At 41.1% G+C, this 25490-nt stretch overlaps 1 protein-coding gene across 10 annotated transcripts in view; it reads right to left on the reverse strand.

The window, feature by feature from the left end:
* fat3 (FAT atypical cadherin 3) overlaps positions 1–25490 on the reverse strand; it is a 657225-nt gene that overhangs the window by 270710 nt on the left and 361025 nt on the right. For all 10 annotated transcript variants that reach the window (XM_033022431.1, XM_033022433.1, XM_033022434.1 and 7 more), the window contains one exon: positions 3778–4092. In XM_033022431.1, coding sequence (XP_032878322.1) covers positions 3778–4092 — 315 coding nt within the window. The remainder of the gene's footprint in view (positions 1–3777; positions 4093–25490) is intronic.

The raw sequence follows: 25490 nt of genomic DNA on the forward strand, positions 1-25490 counted from the left end.
CACCAAATAATGAAAAAAAAAACTCAGCATTCTTGCATAACAATAAAAAAAGACCAATAGGGATTTCTCTTTCACAAAATAACAAAAGGATATATCAAGTATTTTGTTCACAATTCAATGAAAACTTTCATGGTTTTGACAATTAAATTAGAGTTCAGGACAACATAATTAAGTGTTCTGTTTTCCCATGAATAGCTGCTGAAAGAATTAGATAAGCCAACCCATCAATTTTGATAAATGTCTATTTTATAAATTACATTTGCCTGCAACTTTCCAATTAATCATTTCTGAATAAAATGAATATTTGCCACAATATTTACTGTCCATTATCTGTTACGGCACACTTAAAGCAGTTGATGATAACAAGAACTAATTAAAAGTTTCCATGAAGGCCTGATCATTTAAACAGACATTCAATATTTACCTCTGTAAGCATAAGCTTATTTGTAGCCAAAGTAAGCCTATTTTTGTTGTTGTTGAATAATGTCGGGATGTGGGGGCAAGTTTTGTGAGAGACACAATGGGATGAAAGGAGAAAAAGAGAGAGGGGATGGGGAGGGGCAGGGAGAGGTAGGGAGGGTATGGGGGTGGCTGGGGAGGAAAAGGCCGGGGTGGGTGGGGGGGGGGGGATTCGGGGGAGGAAGAGGGGGGCTGGTCAGGGTCTGTGCGGGTCACGAAGGGCAAGCCGAAAAGGCAGAGAGAATAAGAGAACAAGAAAACAGAGATATACTGATTGGAATAATTCCCATTATACAACTATAACGATGGCAAAAGCACGTATGTTTTTCTAAATAAAATGTACGACTTGTGTCAGGTTTGCTCCTTTGGGCAAGGACATAAGCATCACAACAGTCCTTCAACAAATAGCTGGATTGATTTGTTAAATAGCTTTTACAAATTATTTTCAAATATATAAATTAACAAAGAATTTGCCATATTTTATTGCCATATTTTCCTTCGAGCTATGCCTCAAATAGAGGAATACATATTAAAAGAATATGAACATTGATTAGCTGAATCCCTGATAATTAATGTTCTAATTTCTATCCACTACATGTTCAAATATCATATCTTTTGACTAATGAAATTGTTAAAAGCAGAATTCATACCCACAATAGTCCACATGATTTGTTGTTTCACAACTAGAATTAAAGGCAACTGAAAAGGCCCAAGTTGTTAAAGAACTTTCTAAGGTTAGAAACCAAGCTTACCCCTCATCCAAAATGGTACAAAGGATGGAAAATGTCCAATATGGTTTGATTAAAAAATACAAAGATTAACAATAAGCATTCCATATTACTCCTGATAATTAGTCATCTATTTTTGTGCAGTGACAATCTTTGGATGATTTTTAAATTGTTTGAAAAATACCTGCTGAACTAGAAGTTTCAAGCAACAGTCACAAAATGGTACACTGCAACTTGCAGCCATGTGCATAATTATGATGCAAACGCCCATGCAACTAACGTGAGCCTTCTACATTAGCTTCAGCTTCAGAACAAACTTCTTAAATAACTTCTTGAAATGGTATGGAATAAACAGCTGATGGGAAACATATCAGCCCCATTGCTGGAAATTTAAATTATTGTCTGTGTGTTTTCATGCATAGCTACTCGTACATTTTCATTTCATATAATCCATGGGGAAATGGTACAGCAGAGACGACAATTTAAACTATTAAACTGCAGGAATATCTTCTATGATTAAAATATGAAGCCAGGTAAATGTAGTATGTTAGGCTTGCTTTGTTATAAATTTTCTCTCCAATTCCACTCCTTATTTTCAAAGCATTTGTCAAATAAATATTAGTGACTGATTGAAGCTGAAATGCAAATAAGAACATCCTTAATATTATCTGCAAAATATTGCCATTTCAGAAGATCTATTGAACCATATCTGCCAGCTTCAATTTGCAAATGGCCTTGAACATCTTGCAACTTGGACTCTATAAAGAAAGATTTACTTAAAATGAGAACGTTGATTAGTTTTACGGTGTCTGCACTTCTGGATTTAATTGAAACTTTAAATGTGTCTTTGGAAGCAGATAGGCAGACACTTCAACAATATAGTCTATATAAGGGGCTTGACATTTGACAGTTTTGTTTCAGATCTCAGTAAATTATAAATAGCTCTGTCACTCACTTTTGCACTAACAAATGTAATGTCAACACTCCATGCATCAATCATAATTGTAATTGTGAAAATGAACCTAAGAGTATAAATTACGGCGGAATTCAGTTTAATTCAAAACAAAATCTGCATTTTAATTTTACGTGCTTGGAGCTCAACAAAGACTTACCATAAGTAGCCAAGATAAATAGAGTAGAATTTTATGACCATGTCTATTCTGATAGTTAATATAGATATTGGCTGCAATGTTAGTCAATGTTTGATGTAAAAAAAAACTCTTTATCTAATTGAAGCATAAAGAATGTCTTTTGAAAGGTTTCTCTCATACTTCAGACAAATTTGGTAATTGAAATGTATATTTGGTCAAAGATTCATGGCATTCACAATTTCTAACATGAGTTGATGAACGATGAATATTTCAGCCATGCATCATGATGAAATACTTTTCAGGATAAGAATATAATAAAAAACAAAATTTATAGTCCAAATAATGTACAGCCTGCTGAAGTACTACCAAGTATCACATTAAAGCAGTAAATGTACTGGTGCAAGGACTAAATTGTAAAACATCATCAGTAAACTAACGTAGAAGCAAGAGATTTTTATTCTGCTGTAGCCATCAAAATGTTTTCTAGAAATATAACACATTACCTTGATCCCTTTTCTGTGCAACTCTTTCCTAGACAGAGAGACACTTAGACCTGATAATGATTTGGTGTTGGTGTATTGTGGAGTGATAAAAGGATATCATAGCTGAAACTAAGGAGGTGGTCAGAGGCGTAAACAATGATAGAAATAAAGATACATTTCCGAGAAACATAACTGCAACAGCAAATTTGGATGGACTTAAAAAGTGACAAAGCAGTGGGAACAAATTGAAAAGTGCAAGGGTGTATTTAGTCCATGCAGACCAAAAGGCCAAGACATTAACCGGGATGGGCTGGACTGATGGGGATTCCGATTTTTGCAAATGGAAAATGCTATCAAATGTTAATGTCTTTTGTCACTGCCAGATTTCGGATTCAGGAGCTTGCAGGATTCAAGATGCAGAAGAGTAATGTACTGATGGGGGATGGCAATGAAGCATGAATGATGTTGTATTTGTGATCAGAATAGGACGAGTGGGGGATAGGGAATGAGGAAGGTGGAGGGTGTTTTGGGAATAGTGGAATTTACAGGGACGAAGTATTGCAATCTTTACACCTACATTGTTCTCCCCCAAACTGTTTTTGACTCCCCTTGGCTGCAAGATTTCCACATAACTAAGAGACCTGGCAGGCCATTGATAAGCCCATGGTACTGTTTGCATCAAAGGCTGCCAACCAAAATTGCCATTCCTCCTCCTGGGAGCAGCTTGACTTCAAGACAATGTGAGAGGGAGTAAGAGAGATTGTGACTCTTCTGTGATAGCATAATAAGTATCCTATTTGTTTGAAAGCTCATTAGATCAGCAATCCTACAACTGCATAAAACACTTTGTGATATACCATGAGAGAAGGAGCACTCTTAATTCTTTCAGAACACACTTGAATTAGGAGCAAGGAAAACATACCAATGTATAAAGCTGACAGCAAGTGAGTTGAAAACTATTGAGCATGTGGCTGCTTTCTCAGTATAAAATGGGCAACGTAAAATGATAGGACTTACCTGTCTTGGGATTAATCGTGAAGAAATTTTGAGGGTTCCCACTGGTAATCTTAAAAGTCATTTTATCACTGGAGCTGGAATCTGGATCATAGGCCTGAATCTGAACTATGGGAATATCCTTGGGAGAGTTTTCCATGATTGATGGATGGTAAATAGGCTGAGAAGATATCGGTGCGTTGTCATTTTCATCTTCAACCTCAATATAGATCTCAATGGATGAAAATAATGGAACTACTCCACGATCTGTGGCATACACAGTAAGCCAGTAGGAAGCAGTTGTTTCACGATCAAGTACATCAGCTGTAACAATCAAACCTAAGGTAGAAAGCAACGAAATAAAGGAATAGGTTACATTGATGTTGATACATTCACCAAGCCAGATATACTTCAACAATAATCCACAACATTTTAATAGATATTTACACAATAAAATATAAAATAGTTTAAAGGATATTTGTTATGCTATAAAAAGTTATTGATTTTGTTAATTTTAATCTCAAAATATTCAATACTTAAATTTCTAGTTACAATGTAAATCTATTGTTCAGTAAATCTCATCCTCAAGCAGCATGGACCAAAGGATATAAATAGCTAATTATTAGTTTTGATCAATAAGCACCACTTTTATTTGACAGGGCTCGGCAATTGAGGTCCGATTTACCTAATATTAGAGTAACACATTTGATCGCGTCATGAGCAATAATGATAGTATCATTATTGTAACTTTGAACTCATATAACTATATAATGGAAAATAAATGTAAATGTGAAAAAATACTTCCTTTTCATTCATCCTCCATGTATATTTTAAGCACACAACAAATCCAATTTACACTCTATACCATCTGCAAACTAATTTTCAGCCCAACTATCCTATTTTCAAAACCCTATCACCCATGATGGCAGAACACATTGAGAGAACAGACTGGCTGGAAACTAGGCAAATGTTTGTTACCCACAACTCCCGAAGACTGAAAGTGTTAAGTCAAGTTGGCTTTTTGTGTCCTTATCAATGACCAGAGTAACATATAATGTGACTAATAAAGATGGCTGACATTGACGCTATCTAGGCATAGAGATTTACTGGAAAATAGTTGAGACTCAATACAACTAAATCCAATAAGCTGAGCAAAGAAAAAAGTTAATATGTGTACAATTCAGTATTTCAATATTTCTCGTGCTGGCTCAACCTATTATCTTGCTTCAATCAGTCTCTCATACTTATGGCAGTGGTGTGCACAGTGATACTAACCAAATCTTACCAAATGATGGATGCCTGAAACCACCCCAGAGTCAAAGCAGCACTTCTTAAAATGTGCTACTGTTGTAATGCAGGTAATGCCAATTCATAATATGGACACAAAATGCTGCAGTAACTCAGCAGGACAGACAGCATCTCTGGAGAGAATGAATGGGTGAAGTTGCAGGTCAAGACCAGTTTGCAGACTGAGAGTTAGGGGAGAGGGGAACTAGAAATATGGTAGGGTAAGGTTTGAACGAATGCCAATTCATGCCCATCAAAGCTCACCAGCAGCAATATGATAATTACCACAATATCTGTTTTCGTGACATCAGTTGATGGCTAAAGATTAGACCATAGGACCACAAGGCGTAGGAGCAGATTAGGCCATGCAGCCCCTCTAGTCCACACTGCCATTTAATCATGGCTGATCTATTTTCCCCTCTCAACCCCTCCCAACATTTGACACCCTTATCAATCAAGAATCTAGCAATCTCTGCTATAAAAATATCCAATGGCCATCTGTAGCAATTAATTCCACAGATTAACCACCCTCTGGCTAAAGAAATTCCTTTGCATATCCGTTCTAAAGGTACGTCCTTTAATTCTAAGGCTGTGCCCTTTGGTTCTAGACTCTCCCATTACTGGAAACATCCTTTCCACATCCACTCTACCTAGGCCTTTCATTATCTGGCAAGTTTCAATGAGATCCCCCAACCTTATACATTCCAGAGAGAACAGGCCCAGAGACATCAAATGCTCCACATACATTAACTCAATCATTCAGGCGATCATTCTTGTGAACTTCCTTTGGGCCCCCTCCAAAGCCAGTACATCCTTCCTCAGATATGGGGCCCAAGGCTGCTATCAATATTACAAATGTGGTCTCACTGGCGACTTATAAAGCCTCAGCATTATATATTTTAGTATCCTTTTATATTCTAGTCCCCTCTAAATGAATGCGAGCAATATATTTGCCTTCATTATTGCCACTTTAACCTGCAAATTAACCTTTTGGGAATCCTGCATCAGCCCTTCCAAGTCCCTTTGCAACTCCAATTTCGGAGTCCCCTCTCCTGTTTAAAAAATAGTCTGCACCTTTATTCCTTTCGGCCCAATACTGGGAAATATTCCCCCGATATTGGACCCGGAGATTAGCAAACTATCAGCTGAAGCATAGCTGGCTTCCAGTGCCGGAAACCCTCACAATAACAGACCTCCTCCATATAGCGATCTTAAGAAGGGTTGCCCATTTGTCACCCATTCCTTCTCTCCAGAGAAGCTGCCTGTCCCGCTGAGTTACTCCAGCTTTTTGTGTCTATCTTCTCCATGTCGCAGATTTTCCCATTGCATTGCCCCCCCCCCCCCCCCCCCTCCACTTCCTCAAGTTGCCCAGAGAGCTGGTGCCACATGCCGTGCTTCTGGTGGCGGGAGTGGGTAGAGCAAGCAGCATGAAGGCAACGTGAGAACCGGACCCATCCCTGTGTGGGGCCGATGGTTCTGTGGCTTCCCGGCCTGTAAATTCCCACTTCTCTAACATCGCTCAACACCGCTTTTCATCCCTCCATGACTTGAGCTAACCTTTGCCCACTTCATTCATTTACGTTGACAAACAGCAATAACTGATACCCTCCCGGTCCATTATTGTGAGGGTTTACTGCACTGTGAAAACCTCTGAAACTTCCCTTCTCCGGCATTTACACCACATCATACCCCTCCATAGTTTCAATAAAACTCGAGAAATTACTTCATTCCAACCCACTTTCTTCATGCTCAGTGCCCCTCTTCTGAATACTTCATCATGAAAAAGTACGAAATGTATACCCACAGGAATAATACAAGTAGTTAGAATTTTTGCAGCATTGCTCTCTACTACACCGGTCTTCTCTTTAAGAAAAAAGCAAGAGAAACGTTGGTGAACATCAAACCTGAATCAAAATTTATTCAAGTATTCCTGCACAACTGGGCTCACCAATTGGTGAGGTTACTGTACAATAAGTCAATAACTCAGATATCTTCTCTCCCTATGGTATAGAACTGATATAATATCATATGAACCATTATTTACCTCTGACACTAAATCATAACCCAATCTTCTCTTGAGAACTTGCATGAAATTTGCATAGTGCTATTTCAGAGAAGAGCACAGAGATGTTTGAGATGTTCTGGGCATCATACATAGTTAAACCAATATTGAAACACATGGTAGACACTAAATGCAGGAGTAACTGAGCGGGCCAGGAAACATCTCTGGAGAGAAGGAATGGGTGACGTTTCGGGTCGAGACCCTTCTTTAGACCGCTCTATAGAGGTCTGTAATTGTGAGGGTTTATGCCACTGGAAGCCAGCTATGCTTCAGCATATAGTTTGCTGATCTCTGAGTCCAAGATCGGGGTACTTTTCTGTTTTGGAACCTGAGCTTGCACAGGATTGCTGTCACATTACCTACAGTGCACCAGGCAGCAAATTCCAAAAAGCTACTTCAAAGATATTGGGCACCATATAGGGCGGCAGAGAGGCACAGCGATAGAGTTGCTGCCTTACAGTACCAGACACCCAGGTTTGATCCTGACTACGGGTGCTGTCTGTGCATAGTCTGTACATTCTTCCTGTGAATACGTGGGTTTTCTCCGGGTGCTCCGGTTTCCTCTCCCACTCCAAAGAACTACAGGATTGTACATTAATTGGCGTTGGTTCAAATTGCAAATTCTCCCTAATGTGTAGGATAGTGCTAGTATGCAGGAATCGCTGCTCGGAATGGTGGGCCATAGGGCTTGTTTCCGCACTGTATCTCGAAAGCAAACTAAATATCACAAGATCAAAGGTCACATACGAATTGTTTCAACAGCTCATCTGTGTATTAATAGGTCTTCCACGAGATGAAGATTACAAAGAACAAGAGGTACACTTGGCCACAAGGATATTTAAAAGTAGCATTTATAATTTTTCTGGTTGGTTCGTGGGTAGTACATGATTTTCTTCTAGCCATGAGAGATAGATGGACCTGTCAACAGCTGCCTCTCAGTCAGAGCAAAGCAGCTCTTGACTTAGGATATCAAACAGACAAGTATAAGACAACCAAGAAGCATTACTTCTTCTACACAAAATAACCATTTCACAAACAGTCCCTCTATGAATAATTATTTTCAAAATCAAGATTTATATCTATATATCCTTGCAGGTTTCAGATTTTGATATAGTCCTTCAACATTTATCTCCTTCAATATTTTAGAAAATTACTTGGAGGTCACTCTCTAAAATATATAAATAAATTAAACACAACTATTCGCCATATAGAATAAGAAATAGAATATAGCCTAAATATTCTGATGTTACATTATATTTGAATTTGTTTCTTCCAAATATGACTGGAAAAACTTAAAGAGCTTGCATTTTGGTGATTTTGGTTATTTAGGTGGATTTATATTGATTTCAATGTAAAAAAAATATTTTAAAAGTAAAGCATTCTCTCAGTTATTAGGATAACTGATTTAATCACATTCTTCTGTATTAAACAGAGAGGTTGGACCACATATAATAAAGATTTTTGTTACTGCAATCAAACTATCAAAGGAGGTCAATGTGAATCCATTAATCATAGGATATCCATCAACAATCATTTTCACTTCATAGATATAATATTATTTTTCGAAAACGAATCTTTATTTGTTTCATATTGTTATTCCCCTATGACAGTTAAAAAAAAAAGCATTATTGAAAGGTGGATGAATGGAACTTGTTAATGTTCTAATGCACACCACTAATTTGACGATACATCAAAGCAATTGCAATAAATGTTGGAGGGGATGGCTATCTTTTGACCTCCAGATGTGGAATAATTTTTTATCCGCTGTCTGTACTTTTTTTTAAAACAGCGCTAATCTAATTTAGTCATGCTTGGAATATAAAGAGATTCAATTACACCAGAGAGGCACCCATGCTTCAGAGAGGCATATCTGTATTCTACACTAGCTACTGAACTAAATCTTATCTGATTGAAAGCAATCTTTAAATCATTAAGGATTTCTCTTGTGGTAATTACAAGATAATACTTAACAAATATTTAATTTTAATAAAACAAGGAATGTGGAAAATAAATTAAAATGAAATTTTTAATACAAGAATGCTACACCTACTTCCCCACCAAGTGCAACAATTAAATTTCACCCACAACCTATCAGCAAGAGCATAAGTAATTCAAGCAATGGGTTTAAATTTGTTATTTTCACCAAGGCTCATTTTTAAGCACTGCAATGTAAAGATAATGAAGACAAGCTCAAGCCAAAGTAGCGGGTAGCAATGAGAATACAGAAAAAAAGACTGATCAATTCCAAAAGACTAAAACTGGACTCCAGCAGCTTTCACAATGCTCCCACCACAATTACGCTGTGATAAACCCGAACAGAACTTTGAAATATCTTCTGTAGTCGCCACATTTAATTCTAGGCCAGCTGGAAACGCGAGATAAAAGCATCAGGGAAAAAAATGCACTGAAGGAGGAGGAAAGGATGAACCCAAGAACTGGTGCACAAAATATATGTGGAATTTCACTATATAATCTCAAGCATATGATTTCCAAGTACTTTTGGAATAAACAACAGTAAAAGGTTTGATATTTAGAAATAATGATCTAAGGGGCAGATTTTACATACAGATATTTTGCTCAATCTATAATCCCTGATCATTGCTGTGTCTCAGGAACTTTATGAATAATTATTTTTGCAGGGCACTTCCTCTCAACAAAATTATTTGCACTCCGAGTGCCAACCAACTTTACCTAGAAATGCTCAATGGGTAATCATCATGTTATTCCAGGTGCTCTTCACAGAATTCCATCACGTTCCACTTTGCTGATGTTCTATGCGCAAAGACTATTAGGCACATTACATAAATGGAATTTGCAGTTGGCAAATTTTAACATTGATACATGGTTTGTGAACAGCATGGGCCATGAGAGCAGGTGGGGGCCTTTACTGAAAGTGAGGAGCAGCCCCAACATTACTTAAGAGACCAGTTGTTAATTCCACTAAATGGTTATCCTGTTGTCACTTAAGTCTTCAGATGACTTTATGATGCAGGACTTCAGGAAGCATTTTAAGAGCTTCTAGCTTTAGAAACATAGAAACATCGAAAATAGGTGCAGGAGGTGGCCATTCGGCCCTTCGAGCCAGCACCGCCATTCATTGTGATCATGGCTGATTGTTCCCAATCAATAACCCATGCCTGCCTTCTCCCCATATCCCTTGATTCCACTAACCCCTAGAGCTCTATCTAACTCTCTCTTAAATCCATCCAGTGATTTGGCTTCCACTGCCCTCTGTGGCAGGGAATTCCACAAATCCACAACTCTCTGGGTGAAAAAGTTTTTTCTCACCTCAGTCTTAAATGGCCTCCCCTTTATTCTAAGACTGTGGCTTCTGATTCTGGACTTGCCCAACATTGGGAACATTATTCCTGCATCTAGCTTGTCCAGTCCTTTGCAACAGGTTATTCTTAACTTCTTTATTTTCCAGTGTAACCTTTTAAACAACACATGGTTATTGTACATATTTGTACTGAAGGCCTGCAACGCCCAATAGTTAAGCATTTGCTACCTTGAACATCATACTAGTAAGGAAATTATACCATCATACCAATAAGGAAATTATACCATCATACCAGCAGGGAAACTCTATGGCTTGCAAGAGAGTAGCATAGGTAAGACTGCTCTTTACTGTTTATGTGTGCATTTGTATTTGAATTAGAATTTTTCAGCAAGTGTCTCTAATAATGTAGTACTTTATCAGAAATGCCGAACATCAGACTGCACTTTAAAATTAAATTTTGAGCAGAGACTTGGGCTCAGATCCATCTCACTTCAAGCCAGTGACATAATTGAAGCAATCTAATTGCTAATTGTGAATCGACTGCTTGAGCTTTTATACAAGAGGTAGCTCCCATGACATCCCGGCACTGCAAGAACTACAAAAGTATTACAAGTTCCTTTCTTACCAAAATAGATTTCCCTCTGCTGACTTCATTAAAATATTATTGAAACACGACTCTACATCTTCCATCTAATCCATAATGGATCTGCATGAAGCCAAACAAACCTGACATTGGAAATCCAAAACCAAAACTAAAAATGGTAAACATTCTCAGACTATCAGGCAGGGTCTGCATCGATAGAAACCAGAGTCATATTGCAGGTTAATGACCATTAATCATACTTTTCTGTGAAGAGTTTCTCTCTTCATAGGTGTTGCTTGACTTTTTCTTAGCATTTTTCTGTTTAACATATTAGCTAATTAAATCTATATGCTATTTCCAAAGCTAACAGGTGTGCTCTTTGAAATTGCTTTGAACACTTGTTTATCTGACTGGGAAAGTTTTATGTAAAACGAGGGAACTGCTGATGTTGGTTGATACCAAAAAGAGACACAAAGTGTTGAAGGAATGGGTGATGTTTCGCGTCGGGACCCTTCTTCAGACCCTGATGCAGGGCCGGATTTACGTATAAGCTTCATAAGCTTAAGTTTAGGGCCTCGAGATCTAGGGGGGCCTCGGCATCGCTCCATCAAGGTGTATAAAACTTTTAACATAGTGGCGTTGTTACAAAACCTACCATCAGTGGCGCTGTGCTTGCGATTCCGGAAGCTTTGGTGGTGTGTGGAGGGGGGGGGGGGGGGGGCAGGAGTAGAATGCAGATGAGGTTTATATTTGTTGTCGGAGAGGAATTTGCTCCAAAGATCCTTAGATCTTTGATTTGCTCGGACTGCTACTCAAAGACCTGATGCTGAAAATCCGTTCTACGCGACTAAAAACGCCTTCATCGCCTTCACCATCACGGATCGCAAGTGCAGGACAAAGCAAAAGGTATGTAGTTTATTTAACCGTTTTTCCCAGTCCCTACCAGGGCGAGGATGCGTCCTTCCTCCGAGCCGCATCTTCGCCCCCTCCTCGCGGCCTACCATTCGGATTGGCGCGGCCTTTCCTGCCGGGACCGGCCAGAGCTTTGAGCTGCAGCTTGTGCTGAAGTGCTGAAGCTGCAGATCGAAGCTCTGGCCGGTCCCGACAGGAAAGGCTGCGCCAATCTGAATGGTACGAGCCTGAAGCAGCAGGCCCAACACTCCGGAGCTTCAAAGGCGATCCAGGTAAGGCATCGCCCGCTCCGCGGTGAATCCAATATGTATTTTAAAACCAACTGTTTAATGACAACATACAGTAGGATCTAAAAGTGTCACACTGTCACTGTCGGGTAGTCATGGTCCTCTAGTCGTGGGGGTGGGGGATTGGGAGGGGGGGGCCTCACAAGTGAAATAGCCAAGGGCCTCTCTTCATCTAAATCCGGCCCTGCCCTGATGTACTATAGGATGACAGAATCGAGTAATGAAAAATGGGAGAATGCAACTGAACATTTTTAATAAATATAATCCGCAGGGACAAGGATTTGCTATCAGCAGCAACATGCATCTAATTAGGTAATAGTGTAAGATTTGCACATTCACATGTAGCTTGGTGACGTTTCTCCAAATGTTACAATGTCTCTATTTGAACAGCAAAGAGGATGAATCAGACAGCCTGCAGGATGCCATGATGTTTGCTGTTGACTACAAAGAGAGGTCTTTAGAAAGTTCTCGTGATCAGTTTAAGCAGAACCCCGGATTCATGCAATGGACCATCATCATGCTGGGTGTAAAATCATTTACACCAAAGAATAATTGCAAAGAGTGGAATTTAAAAAAATCCTTATACAGAGTTCAGAAGCATTACATAAAGGTGGAAAGTGCCTGTTGTATACAGATAGAAGTTAAAACATCACAGATATGTATTTTAAGATATTAAAATGAGTTCCTAACCCTTGATTATGTGAAATATTTTTTTGTGCAGGAACTACAGAAATGCAAAATATTGAACAAAGTGGGACAGTGGGGGAGAAGAAATCAAACTATAGCTGGTCTGTGTGTTTTGCTCAGGGATTTAGAAACCTCTATATGCTGGACCCAGCTGCTCCATGTTAATTTTGCTGGATGATTTTTCAAGTTCGTTGAAACCTGTCTGCCACATGTTACATTTAAATCGGACTTGTTAGTGCACTGTGGGAGTCTGATTTAAATATAGCAACTAAAGAAGATGGTGTTCCCTAGGAATTAGTGCTGGGACCACTGCTCTTTTTGATTAATTTGTCACTGATCTATACATGGATTTACAGAATAACTTTTCCAAATGTGACGATGATGCAAAGCTTGGAAGCGCGGTAAACAGTGCGGGCGGTAACAGCTTGCAAGCAGACGTGCACAGGCTGGTTAAATGGGAAGACAACTGGCAGACAAAATTCACAAATGAGAAAGCGTGAAATGATACATTTTGGCTGTAACACAGAATGAATGAATGAGTGAAAACAACAGCGAATACTGGAAATATGAAATAAAACAGAAAGTGCTGGAATCAGATCAAATGACTTCATCCTAAATAGTCACGAAACAGAGGGTACACCTGGGTACATTTCTGCACAAGACCTTGGATTAAGGTATGGCATTTTGGATAGGGTGGTTATAGAAGTATATGGTGTTCTAGGATTAATAAAGAGATGCACAGAATAAAAAAAGTATGGAGGTTCCATTGAACCTGTATGAAACATTGGTTAAACTAGAACTCAAAATATTGTGCTCAATATCGCACATCTGACTTTTGGAAAGATATAGAGACCTTAAAGTGTATACAACAAAAATAATGAATTTGATTAATTAATTAATTGAAAAGGAACAGAACAAGGGTGAGGTATTTCAGCTATAGTATTAAATTAGATAAGTTGGGGTTGTCTCCTCAGAATTAAGAATGTTGTAAGGTTATCTGATGAGACATCTGTGACCATGGACTTAGAATGTTTCCTAGTCTTACAGCAGAAAATAGGCCCCTTGGACCAGTAGATCTACACCATCAAGCACCCATTTTCCAGCCATCGCATAATCATTTTATTTTCTCAACATTGCCCTCAACTCCCCCAGATTCGACTGGTCATCTGCACATTAACCAGTTGACCCGTACGTCGTTGTGGGTCAAAGTGCTCTGGTTTCAGGGGGAATATGCAAACTCTACACAAATAGGTTAACAGGTAATATAGGGAAATTATGTCTATTGACAGGTAACTGAAGAGTCAAAGGACACACATTTAATATTTAGACAAAAAGATATGAGGGGGCATGAAGAAATGTTTATCACAAAGATGTTAGTCCCTTTAGAGATACTTGATACAGAATTTACAGAACGTATGTAAACAAAAGAAAATTGGATAGGCATTTGGGAGAAAGTGATTAGGAAGGAACTGCAGATGCTGGTTTAAAATGAACATAGACACAAAATGCTGGAGTAACTCAGCAGGACAGGCAGCATCTCTTGAGAGAAGGAGAATTAGATAGAGCTCTTCGGGATAACGGAGTTAAGGAATATGGAGAGAAGGCAGGAACGGGGTACTGATTGTGGATGATCAGCCATGATCACATTGAATGGCGGTTCTGGCTCTAAGGGCTGAATGGCCTACACCTGCACCTATTGTCTATTGAATGGGTGGTTTTTCGGTGTGAAGGTCTTGATCTGAAACATCACACATTCCTTCTCTCCAGAGATGGTGCCTGTCCCGCTGAGTTACTCAAGCATTTTGTGTCTATCTGAGAGAAAGTGATTGGCAGGACAATTACAAAGGACTGGGGGTAATGGAACCAACTGGACTATCCCATCAGGAGCTGACATTGATTCAATGGGTTGTATGCCCTAATTTTCTGCAATAGCAATATGGTTATGACGTTACTTGCTTCTTCTAGATGGGATGCAATTAACAAATTTCCACTTGAAAATAGTCAGAAGGAGCACTAAAGCTGAGGGCATAGGGGAATGTTCATCTTCTCATCCCACAACAGACAACCATTTAAAAAATTAATTAGATTTAAATTCCCCCAATTAAAAAGGTGGAAAATGAACTCATATCAGTTAACATGCACTCCTGAACTTATTCAAGCAATCCAAGAATCATGCAATTTTGCAATGATTACTACCTTGTGGATTTGACAAATATTTGTGGATTACAGAACTTTAAGAGTACTTTTGTATGAAGTAGGGAAGTCTCTTAGCTAATATCTAGCCCACAACCAATGCAACTCCAGTTAAGTTTATTGTCATATGCACAAGAACGATGAGGAACAGTGTAAATGAAAATCTTGGTTGTAACAGCATCACAGGCATCCAGACTCACCCACACACACAAACATAAATGACATATAAATTACATGCAAATTCTACAAGACAACGAAAAGAAAAATGCCGTAAAAAAACAAGACATTAGTACAAAACTCAATTAGTAAACAATTCAAGACACAAACTGCTGGAGTAACTCAGCGAATCAGGCACCATCTTTGGAGAACATAGATATTCATCATCTCCAGAAATGCTGCCTGAGCCACTGAGTTACTCCAGCACTGTTTTTTTTTTAGCATTTGCATTTTTTTGAGGTTAGAAAACAAGTCCATGCCAGTGCAAGAGGTGGGCAGCAGTGTTCCGTTATCGAGGTATGATTAGGGTTGTGCAGGTCAGTTCAAGAATCTGATAGTTGTTGGAAAGTAGCTGTTCCTGAACCTTACGGTGTGGAACTTTAGGCTTCTGTACCTTCTGCCCAATGGTAACAGCCAGAAGAGGTGTTGGGGATCATTGTTTCATATAGATGCTTTGGATAGCCTGTGCCTGTGATAGACTGGGTTGAGTCCACCTCTCTTTACAACCTCTTTGATTCCTGTGCATTGGAATTGTTATACCAAGCCATGATGCAACCAGTCAGAATACTTTCTACAGTGTAGAGGTTTATTAGAATATTCATTGGCATTCCTGATTACATCCATATGCTGGGCCCAGGGCAGATCATCAAAGATGTTAACACCCATGAATTTGTAGCTTGTAACGCTTTCCACTGCTGATCCATGAATAAAAATGGCCATGAGCCTAGATAGACTGTCTTCTCATTTATTTTATTTGCTTTTGCAAACGAGCTACCATGTCTGGCCACATAATAACGGGGAATTAACTTCCAATGTAATTTATTGACTGTGAAGTATCTTGAGACATCTCAAGAACATAAAAGGCACTAAACAGATGATGTTCATTTACTGTTGAATTCAGAATACAAATAGAGAGAGAGAGAGAGATAAGAGATGCAGATCTTGCAAGAATCTTACTAATTACCTTTTCCATAGTGCAAAGTTTAACTCCATTGGTTATGGTTTCTGAGCAAAAATAATAATAATTGCATTCTTGAGGTTGCACAGTGGAGGTCAAGAGCGGGGATGCTGGCTGATCTTTATGTTCTTCAACCCAGGGGTTTCCGGTGAATTTGAACCTTGAATATTGAGACTCCAAAAACAAATCTTTAAAATTATATTTGCTCTGAAGACCAGCTTCCAGGTCTATTTGCTGCCTGTTTTATAATGATAATAATTGTCCATGTTCCATTGGACTTTCAATTTATCGGACAGCATTCTGCTTCTGTTTAGGTTGTCTGTTGTTTCACGCTGAGCCTACATAAGGTTACAGACAACAAGTTATGACATATAGCCGTAACTGATGCCAAAACCTGATTTTGGGTTGGAAAACTCCCTGTTCATCCATACTTGTTCATCCATCAAAGAATTATGCTCTCAGTTTAAGCTTTCACAGTTTCATTATGAGTATTTATAAGAAGATATTTAAAGGAGAATAGATGCCAAATTATTGCGAGAAACTAGGAGAGAAAATGTCCAATAGGTTAAGTCATAAGGAGTAGGAGTAGAATTAGGCCATTCAACCCATCAAGTCTATTCCGCCATTCAATCATGGCTGATCTATCCTTCTCTCCTAACCCCAATGTCCTGCATTCTCCCCGTAACCTCTGACACCTGTGCTAATCACCTCTATTCTAGTCTACTCTATTAACTATTTAGCTTTTAGTTTAGTTTAGAGATACAGCGCGTAAACAGGTCCTTCGTCCCAACGAGTCCGCACCGACCAGTAATCCCGCACTATGATGCTTTACATGATGCTTTATAGCTATGATTCCTTGCTGGATTACAGAATACATTTGACAAAAAAGTAATTTAGAACCAATACAATGTGGTAGAAATAGAAGATAGACACAAAAGGCTGGAGAGAAGGAATGGGTGACGTTTCGAGTCGTGACCCTTTTTCAGTGGTAGAAATGGATGTCATTTTCATGGGCACACTGACAGTGTAACTTGACATGGTAGCAAATCGGAACTGAAGTAACATTCGGGTTTACCATGAATGATTTTTGTTATCATAAAAAGCAATAAACTAATTTCTAAAAAAATCTCCAAAATAAATCCATTTTCAGTTGGACTTCACAATTATGAAAACCGACCTACTGTTGTTGTAAGAATTGCTCGATGAGGTTGCTGTGCGTAAATGAGCTGCACCTGCTGTGCATCCCCATTTTATCTGAAACACAGCTGCAACTGTTCAAGCTGAATGATTGCTATGGTGGATCAAGTTTCCAGGAGAAATAGAACTAGGCTATTATAGAATAGTAGATGCAAATGAAGCAATAATGCATTAATGGAACTTCCTGTACCTACCAGACAATGACTTTGCATTGTTTCCAAGGCGCTGCCTAGAACTTGACTGCTAATCTGATTTCTTATTCAAACAGCACTCTTCTTTTAGTGTGAAACAATGTTTTAACACCACTCAGTACACAATGCAAACAGAAACTAATTCCAGTGCAGAAATCAACAACTTTCATCTTCTAATTTTGTTGCCTGTCACCCCTTTGGATCAGTTTTGTGTCTGACCCATTTCTGCACGAAGCCAGAAACATTGGCGTGAATAAATAGAATTAAATAACACCAAAATGTAATCACTTAAATCGGAGAACAACTTGCGCTTTAACTCAATTTGGCATAACTACAGCTGAATTTGCACAGCAACAGAAATGATACATGACCCACACTTGTTAGGACACTCTTCTGTTAAATAATGAAAATCAAGCATTTAACACTGATCAGTGTCAATCTGTCATGCAATTCATCAGAGCCACTTATTCATATTAATCTTGTTGATCTCTGCCATAACATTTTTTTTAACTCTTGACATGAAGATTAGAGTAATATAACATAATGTGAACTTTAACTGAATTTAACTTTTAATTACGTACTAGACCAGGAGAAATAGAAACCAGGGGCCCCGTCCCCAAAGGCAATATTCCCACCACTGACCCATAGCCCCCAACTGCGCAGGCGCGGCTGAGGGGTTCCCATTGTGAAGCCAGAGATCCCCGTTGTAACGCGAGTCACGGCATCCCTCCACCAACTGCGCCTCGCAATCCCTCTTCCTACCCCTATCCTCCTCCATTCCCCTTCATCCCACAGCACTCCTCCATACTCTCCCTCTTCTTTCCCCTCTCCTCCTCCCTTCCCCCACTCACCTCTCCCTCCCTCTCCTTTCCCCTACCCTCAGTCACTCCCTCCATCCCTCCATAACCACTCTACCCTCAATAAACCCCTCCTCTCCCTCTATCTCCCTGCTCCCCCACTCCTCACCTCCCCCCTATCCGACTCCCCCATTCTCCCTCCTCACCTCCCCCACTGCCCTCCTCTCCCTCTATCCCCACTCCCTACATACCTCACTCCCCCCTCCTCTCCCTCTATCCCTCCTCCTCCCCCAGTCTCCCTCCTCACCTCCCCCACTTTCACCTCCCTCGCCCGTCCTTATCCCCCTCCTCTCCGTCTATCTCTCTGCTCCCCCACATCTCACCGCCCTATCCCACCCCCCCCCCCACAATCAAAATCGCAATGTTTTTTTACTGAATCCTCCTCCCTATCCAACCCCTCCACAATGAAAATCGAGGTTTTTGAATAAAATGGAAATGTTAATGAAAATGAAAGAATTTGATTAAAACTTAGTTTTTTTTTAAATCGCGATATTTTATTTAAATGAGATTTGGGATACCATTGTGACGTCTTTGTGACATCGAAGGTGGCTGACAGGCAGGGCAAGTGGAAAGGTGGTTTGAAAAGTGATTTTTGTGGTTTAAAAGGTCGATAAGTTGTGAAATATAACATCAATCCGAACAAAACTTGTTTCATTTTCATCCCAGGACAAAAAACGTGGGCCAGAAATTGTACCCTTTGGCGGCATTTTGAGATTTCACGCACATGCATGCATACAAGCAAACAAGCAAGATGAGAGTTTTAGTAATATACGAGACCAAGTGGGACCCATTGTGTCCTGTTCCTCAACACGGGGAGTGGTGCGGCATCACAGGGGGCTGGTTCCCGAATGCAATATTCCATCAATTAGTTATAGATCCCAATACTTACCACTCCCTAGAGAGGGAGGGGGGGTAGAGAGGGAGTGGTGGTAGAGGGGGAGGAGTGGTAGAGAGGGGGGGGGGGGTTAGAGGGAGGGGGTAGAGAGGGAGAGAGAGGGGTGTAGAGAGGGAGGGCGAGGGCGTACAGAGGGAGGGGATGTAGAGGAGTGAGAGAGAGGGAGGGGAGTAGAGAGGGAGAGAGGGAGGGTGGTAGAGAGGAAGGGGGTTAGAGAGGGAGGGAGAGGCGGTAGAGAGGGAGGGGGATGGGGTAGAGAGGTAGAGGGAAGGGTGGGGACTAGAGGGGGGGGGGAAGTAGAGAGGGAAGGTGGTAGACAAGGAGAGTGGTAGAGAGGGAGGGCGGTAGAGAGGGAGTGGGGGTAGGGAGCGAGAGGAAGGGGGTAGAGGGTGGGGGAGGTGGTAGAGAGGTAGAGGGAGAGTGGGGGAGTGGAGGGGTAGATTGTAGAGAGAGGGGAGGGGAATAGAGAGGGAGGGGAGGGGAGTAGAGAGGGGGAGAGGGAGCGGTGGCAGATATGGAGGGTGGTAGAGAGGGTGGTAGAGAGAAAGGGGGTAAATACTGAAAAAGTTTGCGCATTTAACTTCTGTGGTTTTGCATACTATTCATCTAAACCCATTGGTAGAGTATTAAGGAGACTTTTAAACTATTGTTTCCTATTTTACTGAGGCAATCATTCAATTCAATGGATTGAACACATGACTGATTCCAGGCGAAGTATCTCCCTTATTTTTCAAAAGTGTGACTTTTTTTAGTACATCTCTTCCCACCCAGGTATCTTGCTGCTAGTAAAGTTTTAAATGTCCCACGGAGACCCTAGGATGGATGCCTCTACGTTTGTCTGCGTGGTTTATCATCTTGAATGAATTTAGGGTAAAACCACACAGGAAAGTGGCACTGAGATAGAAGATCTGCTGTGATCAAGATGAATGGAACAGCAGGCTTCAAGGTAAGCGTAGACTGGGCGATCGTTTCGCTGAACGCCTTCGCTCAATCGGCCTGGACCTGCCTGATCTTCTGGTTGCTAAACACTTTAATTCCCCTTCCCATTCCCACACTGATCTTTCTATCCAAGGCTTCCTCCATTTTCAGAGTGAGGCTAAACGCAAATTGGGGGAACAGCATCTCATATTACACTTGGGCCGCTTACAACCCAGGGGTATGACTATTGATTTATCTACGTTCAAGGAACCCCTGTGCCCTCTCTCTCCATCCCTTCCCCACCCTAGTCACACCAGCTTTTTGTTCTCACCTAGCAAACAGCTAACAATGGCCTGTTTCCTTATTGTTACTTTTTTGCATATCTTTCATTCATTTGTTCTACATCATCATCTATATCTCTCATTTCTCTCGACCCGAAACATCACCCATTCCATCTCTCCAGAGATGCTGCCTGTCCGGCTCAGTTATTCCAGCTTTGCTCCAAGGGATATATGGCTTCCACCTGCTCCTAATCTGCAGGTAATACATTTTACAACTGAGAATCGACCCAAGTTTTAAAGTCATTTATTTATGACTAAATGTTGTAAATCATGCAATAAGCTAGTAATTCTTCTCTGCGACGCCTGAATCATTGTTTTTGTCTCTTTTTTTAAAAATGGCCTCAGTGCAATTAAAATCTAATTGATTTGTCATCAGATCACATAAAAAGAAACACACGATAAAAAATTAATTTAACAGAAATGTTTTTGTAACTGCAACCTTCTCCAAGTGAATAAAACTAATTTGGATATTTCCGTGGGTACTTTTGGTCAAGAGTCACCCTCGCCACTCTGATGCAAGGGACTCGTGATTATATCACTTCTTTGGACACTCCCATGAGAACATGATGTAAAGTCTCATGCAAAAAAACAAGTGGTTTAAATCAATCCTCTGACCTTCCCACTTGCAACAAAGTGTGTCCCAAACTACCACACTGTTCCCCACTCCTTCCTGATGACAAATTCATCACCTGAACTGATCATTTCTGCTTCCATTTTAACTGGTGGTCTCCCTAAATCGTGTGCATTCTAGTCCCACCTAATACTCTTCAAGAGCAATCTGGCATGACCACACTCCCTTCCAAAATCTCGACACAATCCCCCCCCCCCCCCCCCAAAAATACAATCACAAGTGGCTGCCCCTGATGTCTTCCCTCTACACCGACAGTGGCTCCAATTATCTCCTTCCCACCTCCCACCCCCTGCAGAATCTCTCATCCTTCCTTCCCCCAACCTGTTAACACCAGCTGTGCTTCCATGCCCTTTCCTCTACTGTTCCTGCAGCGTCCACTCTGACATGGTCTGCAGAAGGGTCTCGATCTGAAACATCACCCATTCCTTCTCTCCAGAGATGCTACCTGTCCCGCTGAGTTACTCCAGTATTTTGTGTCCATTTTGGCATTTGTTCCCTTGGTAGATTCACCATGGAAAATGCAGGACATCAGCCACAACATTGGAATCCATTGTTGGAATTCAGTTGAAGAAAGGTGAGCAAGCTTTGGATTTCAGAGGTTGCAAATGCACAGTTGGGAATGCAATTTGATGACATGTGGGTAAATGTTTCCAGCTCCTTGCAGAAATCCTGGCCCATGATTGAGAAACTCACCCTGGGTATTCTCGTGACACAGTGAAAAGTGAGGGAAGAGGTACTGGCTGCTCTTCCGAATATTGTGTTGTATTTAATCCAATGATTATAAAAACCTTGACTGGAGTCCAGAAAAGCTGTAAAATTTAATGGAGCGCTACTGTATCGTACCAACATCTTCTGCTAGATAAATATCATTGGATTTACTCATCCCGTGTAACTGCATGGTTTTAATGTCACCTCTGAATTTCAGAAAGCAGAACTGTGTGAAGGGAGAATGGTGTTATCTTGGATAGGCTTCCAGGCGGCCAGGCAAATAAGCACATCATTTGTCTGAGTTGATGTGTTTCCACCGATGTATTTGATTGCAACATGTACCACAATTCATACTCACCCTTCACCCACTGAATATGCTGCACCCTCTCAGTGTTCACGTGGAACTCATGACGTACATGAATTTGCTCAACTTCCCCTAACTTTGGATTCCCCCTCGACTCCATCCAAGGACCTAAGTAATCTTTCCAGGTGAGGCAGAGGTTCACCTGCACCTCCTCCAACCCCATTTATTGCATCCGCTGTTCCAGGTGCCAACTGCTCTACATCGGTGAGACCAAGCGCAGGCTTGGCGATCGCTTTGCCCAACACCTCCGCTCAGTTCGCAATAACTAACCTGATCTCTGGGTGGCTCAGCACTTCAACTCCCCCTCCCATTCCGAATCTGACCTTTCTGTCCTGGGCCTCCTCCATGGCCAGAGTGAGTCCCACCGCAAATTGGAGGAGCAGCACCTCATATTTCGCTTGGGTAGTTTGCACCCCAGCGGTATGAACATTGACTTCTCCAATTTCAGGTAGTCTTTGCATTCTCCCTCCTTCCCCTCCCCTTCCCAGCTCTCCCACAGCCTACTGTCTCCACCTCTTCTTTCTTGATTACGACCCTTCCCCACATCAGGCTGAAGAAGGGTCTCAACCCGAAACGTCGCCTATTCCTTCGCTCCATAGATGCTGCCTCACCCGTTGATTTTCTCCAGCAATTTTGTCTACCTTGGAATCCATTATGATCACTGTGTTCCCTACTTGTTCCCTACCCTGTGAACTTGTTGCCCACACCGTGCCACTTTCTAAATTGCATTCCTGTCATCTCAACCAGTTTCTCCTGAACATTGGTTTGCCTGTGACACACAATTTGAAGATTATTGCTTTTCTTTTCCTTTTGGATCGATGGATTGACCAAATGGTGCCAGCACAACAACCTGGCTCTCGATATCAGTAAGACAAATGAAGTGATTGTGGACTTTGGAAGGGGATGGATGAGGACCCACAATCTGGTTATATGGTGGAGAGAGTCAAAAACCTCAAATTCCTGGGCCTGCATATTTCCGAAGATCTTTCCTAAATCCAGCACACTGATGCAATTATAAACAAAGCATATCGATGCCTCTACTTCCCGAAAAGATTATGGAGATTTGGTATGTCAGAGAGGATTCTCTTGAACAACTACAGGTGTACAGTGGAGAGCATATTGACTGGTTAAATCATTGCCTGGTTCGGCAACTTGAATGCCCAGGAGCGAAGAAGACTGCAAAAGGTTGTGAACACTGCCCAGTCCATCACCGGCTCTGACCTCCCCACCATCGAAGGGATTTACCGGAGTCGCTGCCTCAAAAAGCATAATCAGAGACCCACACCACCCTGGCCATACACTTATTTCACTCCTGCCAGCGGGAAGAAGTTACAGGAGCGGGAAAGCTGTAACGTCCAGGGGACACATTTAATAGGGATCTCAGCCGCATCTTTTTCACTAAGAGGGTGGTCCATATTTGCAAATGAATTACCAGAAGAACCCAATGGAAGTGGATACAATTATGACCTTTAAAAGACATTTTAACAGATTTATGGATAGGAAAGGTTTAGAGCAGGGGTCGGCAACTTTGTTCTGCAAAGGGGCCAGGACGCATGTCTGTGAGCGGATGGCGGGCTACATCTGTCACGTGTACACATGGATGCTACCCCCATCCCGCCCTAGATAGCAGACATCAAATCACGTGTTCACAAAAGGTCTAAAAAAATGCTGGAGAAACTCAGCGGGTGAGGCAGCCTCATGCAATCCTTGCATGTCTCACCCGCTGAGTTTCTCCAGCATTTTTGTCCACCTTAGATTTTTCCAGCATCTGCAGTTCTATCTGAAACGTGTTCACAGAAGGTGCGTGGTCATGCCGGCGGCTTTGCGCAGGATGCGGTACATCCAGAGCTCGGCGCTCGGCCGCGCTCGGCGGGCCGGATGATTATGGGAACAAGAATCCGCCTGCGGACCGGATGATTTCGGGTTATGGTCCGCATTCGGCCCGAGGGCCGTAGGTTGCCGACCCCTGGTTTACAGGGCTATGGGCCATATGCAGGCAAATGACTCCATGACTGAATGACCACTATGTTCGTTTAGTTTTTCATAGTTTCTGTTTGGGGTATAATCTTAATGTTATTAATTTACTTTTGTATTTATCATTAAAAAAGACCAGGCTGGTCCTCTCCCACAACTTGATGAAGTGTCAAAGAAGGCCCAGACCCAAAATGTCATTTATCCATTCCCTCTGCACATGCTGACAGACCTGCTGAGTAAGTCTAGCACTTAAGAGTTTTGTTCACTGAACCCCTACCATGCACGGCAAAACATTATTCCCTATACTTGCCAGCGGGTGCACTCTGCTACCATTCAAGCCATGAACCTGGATTGACTAGTACCATTTAGTCTGAGAATACAGCACATATATTAATGTAAACACAGTGCACATCACTCCAGTGATCATTTCCTGGTGAAATTCCACCAATTATAAAACAGAAAAATACACTTTCTTGTGCAACTCATGTTAGCACACCTTAGGTTTTGACGTCAGTATTTGAGTTACATTTGCTTCGTCCCTTCATAAAAGTGCAACCCACAAACATTGTTGCTGTTGCTATTGAAAGGGACCACATACCGATATTAGGAGATTTGACAGGGCACCTTCAAACTTACTGCCTCAAACACTTTTCAAAGTTCACTTAAGCTAACAGAAAATGCTCTTTTCTGCATTGTGCCCCAAGATACCCATTCAATAGGCGCCTCACTGCTGACATTATTGGGGACAGTATGGAAATGACTGGCTATCCACGTTGGTTTGGGGACTTCAGGTAAGCAGGTAAAGAATTGCCCTCTTCCGTATTGTCTACTCTCGCAATGTCTTTAGAGGCACCGTTTCTAGCCTGGATCTCTCCAACAGCAATTATTCACACACACAGAATTTGCAAAGTACTGCAGGAAGATTGTCACCCATGCCTTGACTGGTCACTCCTCAATGATCGTCATCTTCAACCATTTTCACCATTCTCGAAGTGTCCTCCTCAGATCTTTGCTGTATATTGCTCACGATATACTGCTCACTGTTGCATCCGACGTCATCCAGCACTTATTCACAAGGAAATGATGTAACCTACTTTGATATCAGTAGTATCTCAGGCAGTGGAATTTATCTTCATTGCTAATTTCCCATGAGTGCAAGCAGCCATTGACTACATTCAGTACCCCAAGTGGCTGTA

Source organism: Amblyraja radiata, chromosome 6 (genome assembly GCF_010909765.2).
Source record: "Amblyraja radiata isolate CabotCenter1 chromosome 6, sAmbRad1.1.pri, whole genome shotgun sequence".
Lineage (NCBI taxonomy): Eukaryota > Metazoa > Chordata > Chondrichthyes > Rajiformes > Rajidae > Amblyraja > Amblyraja radiata.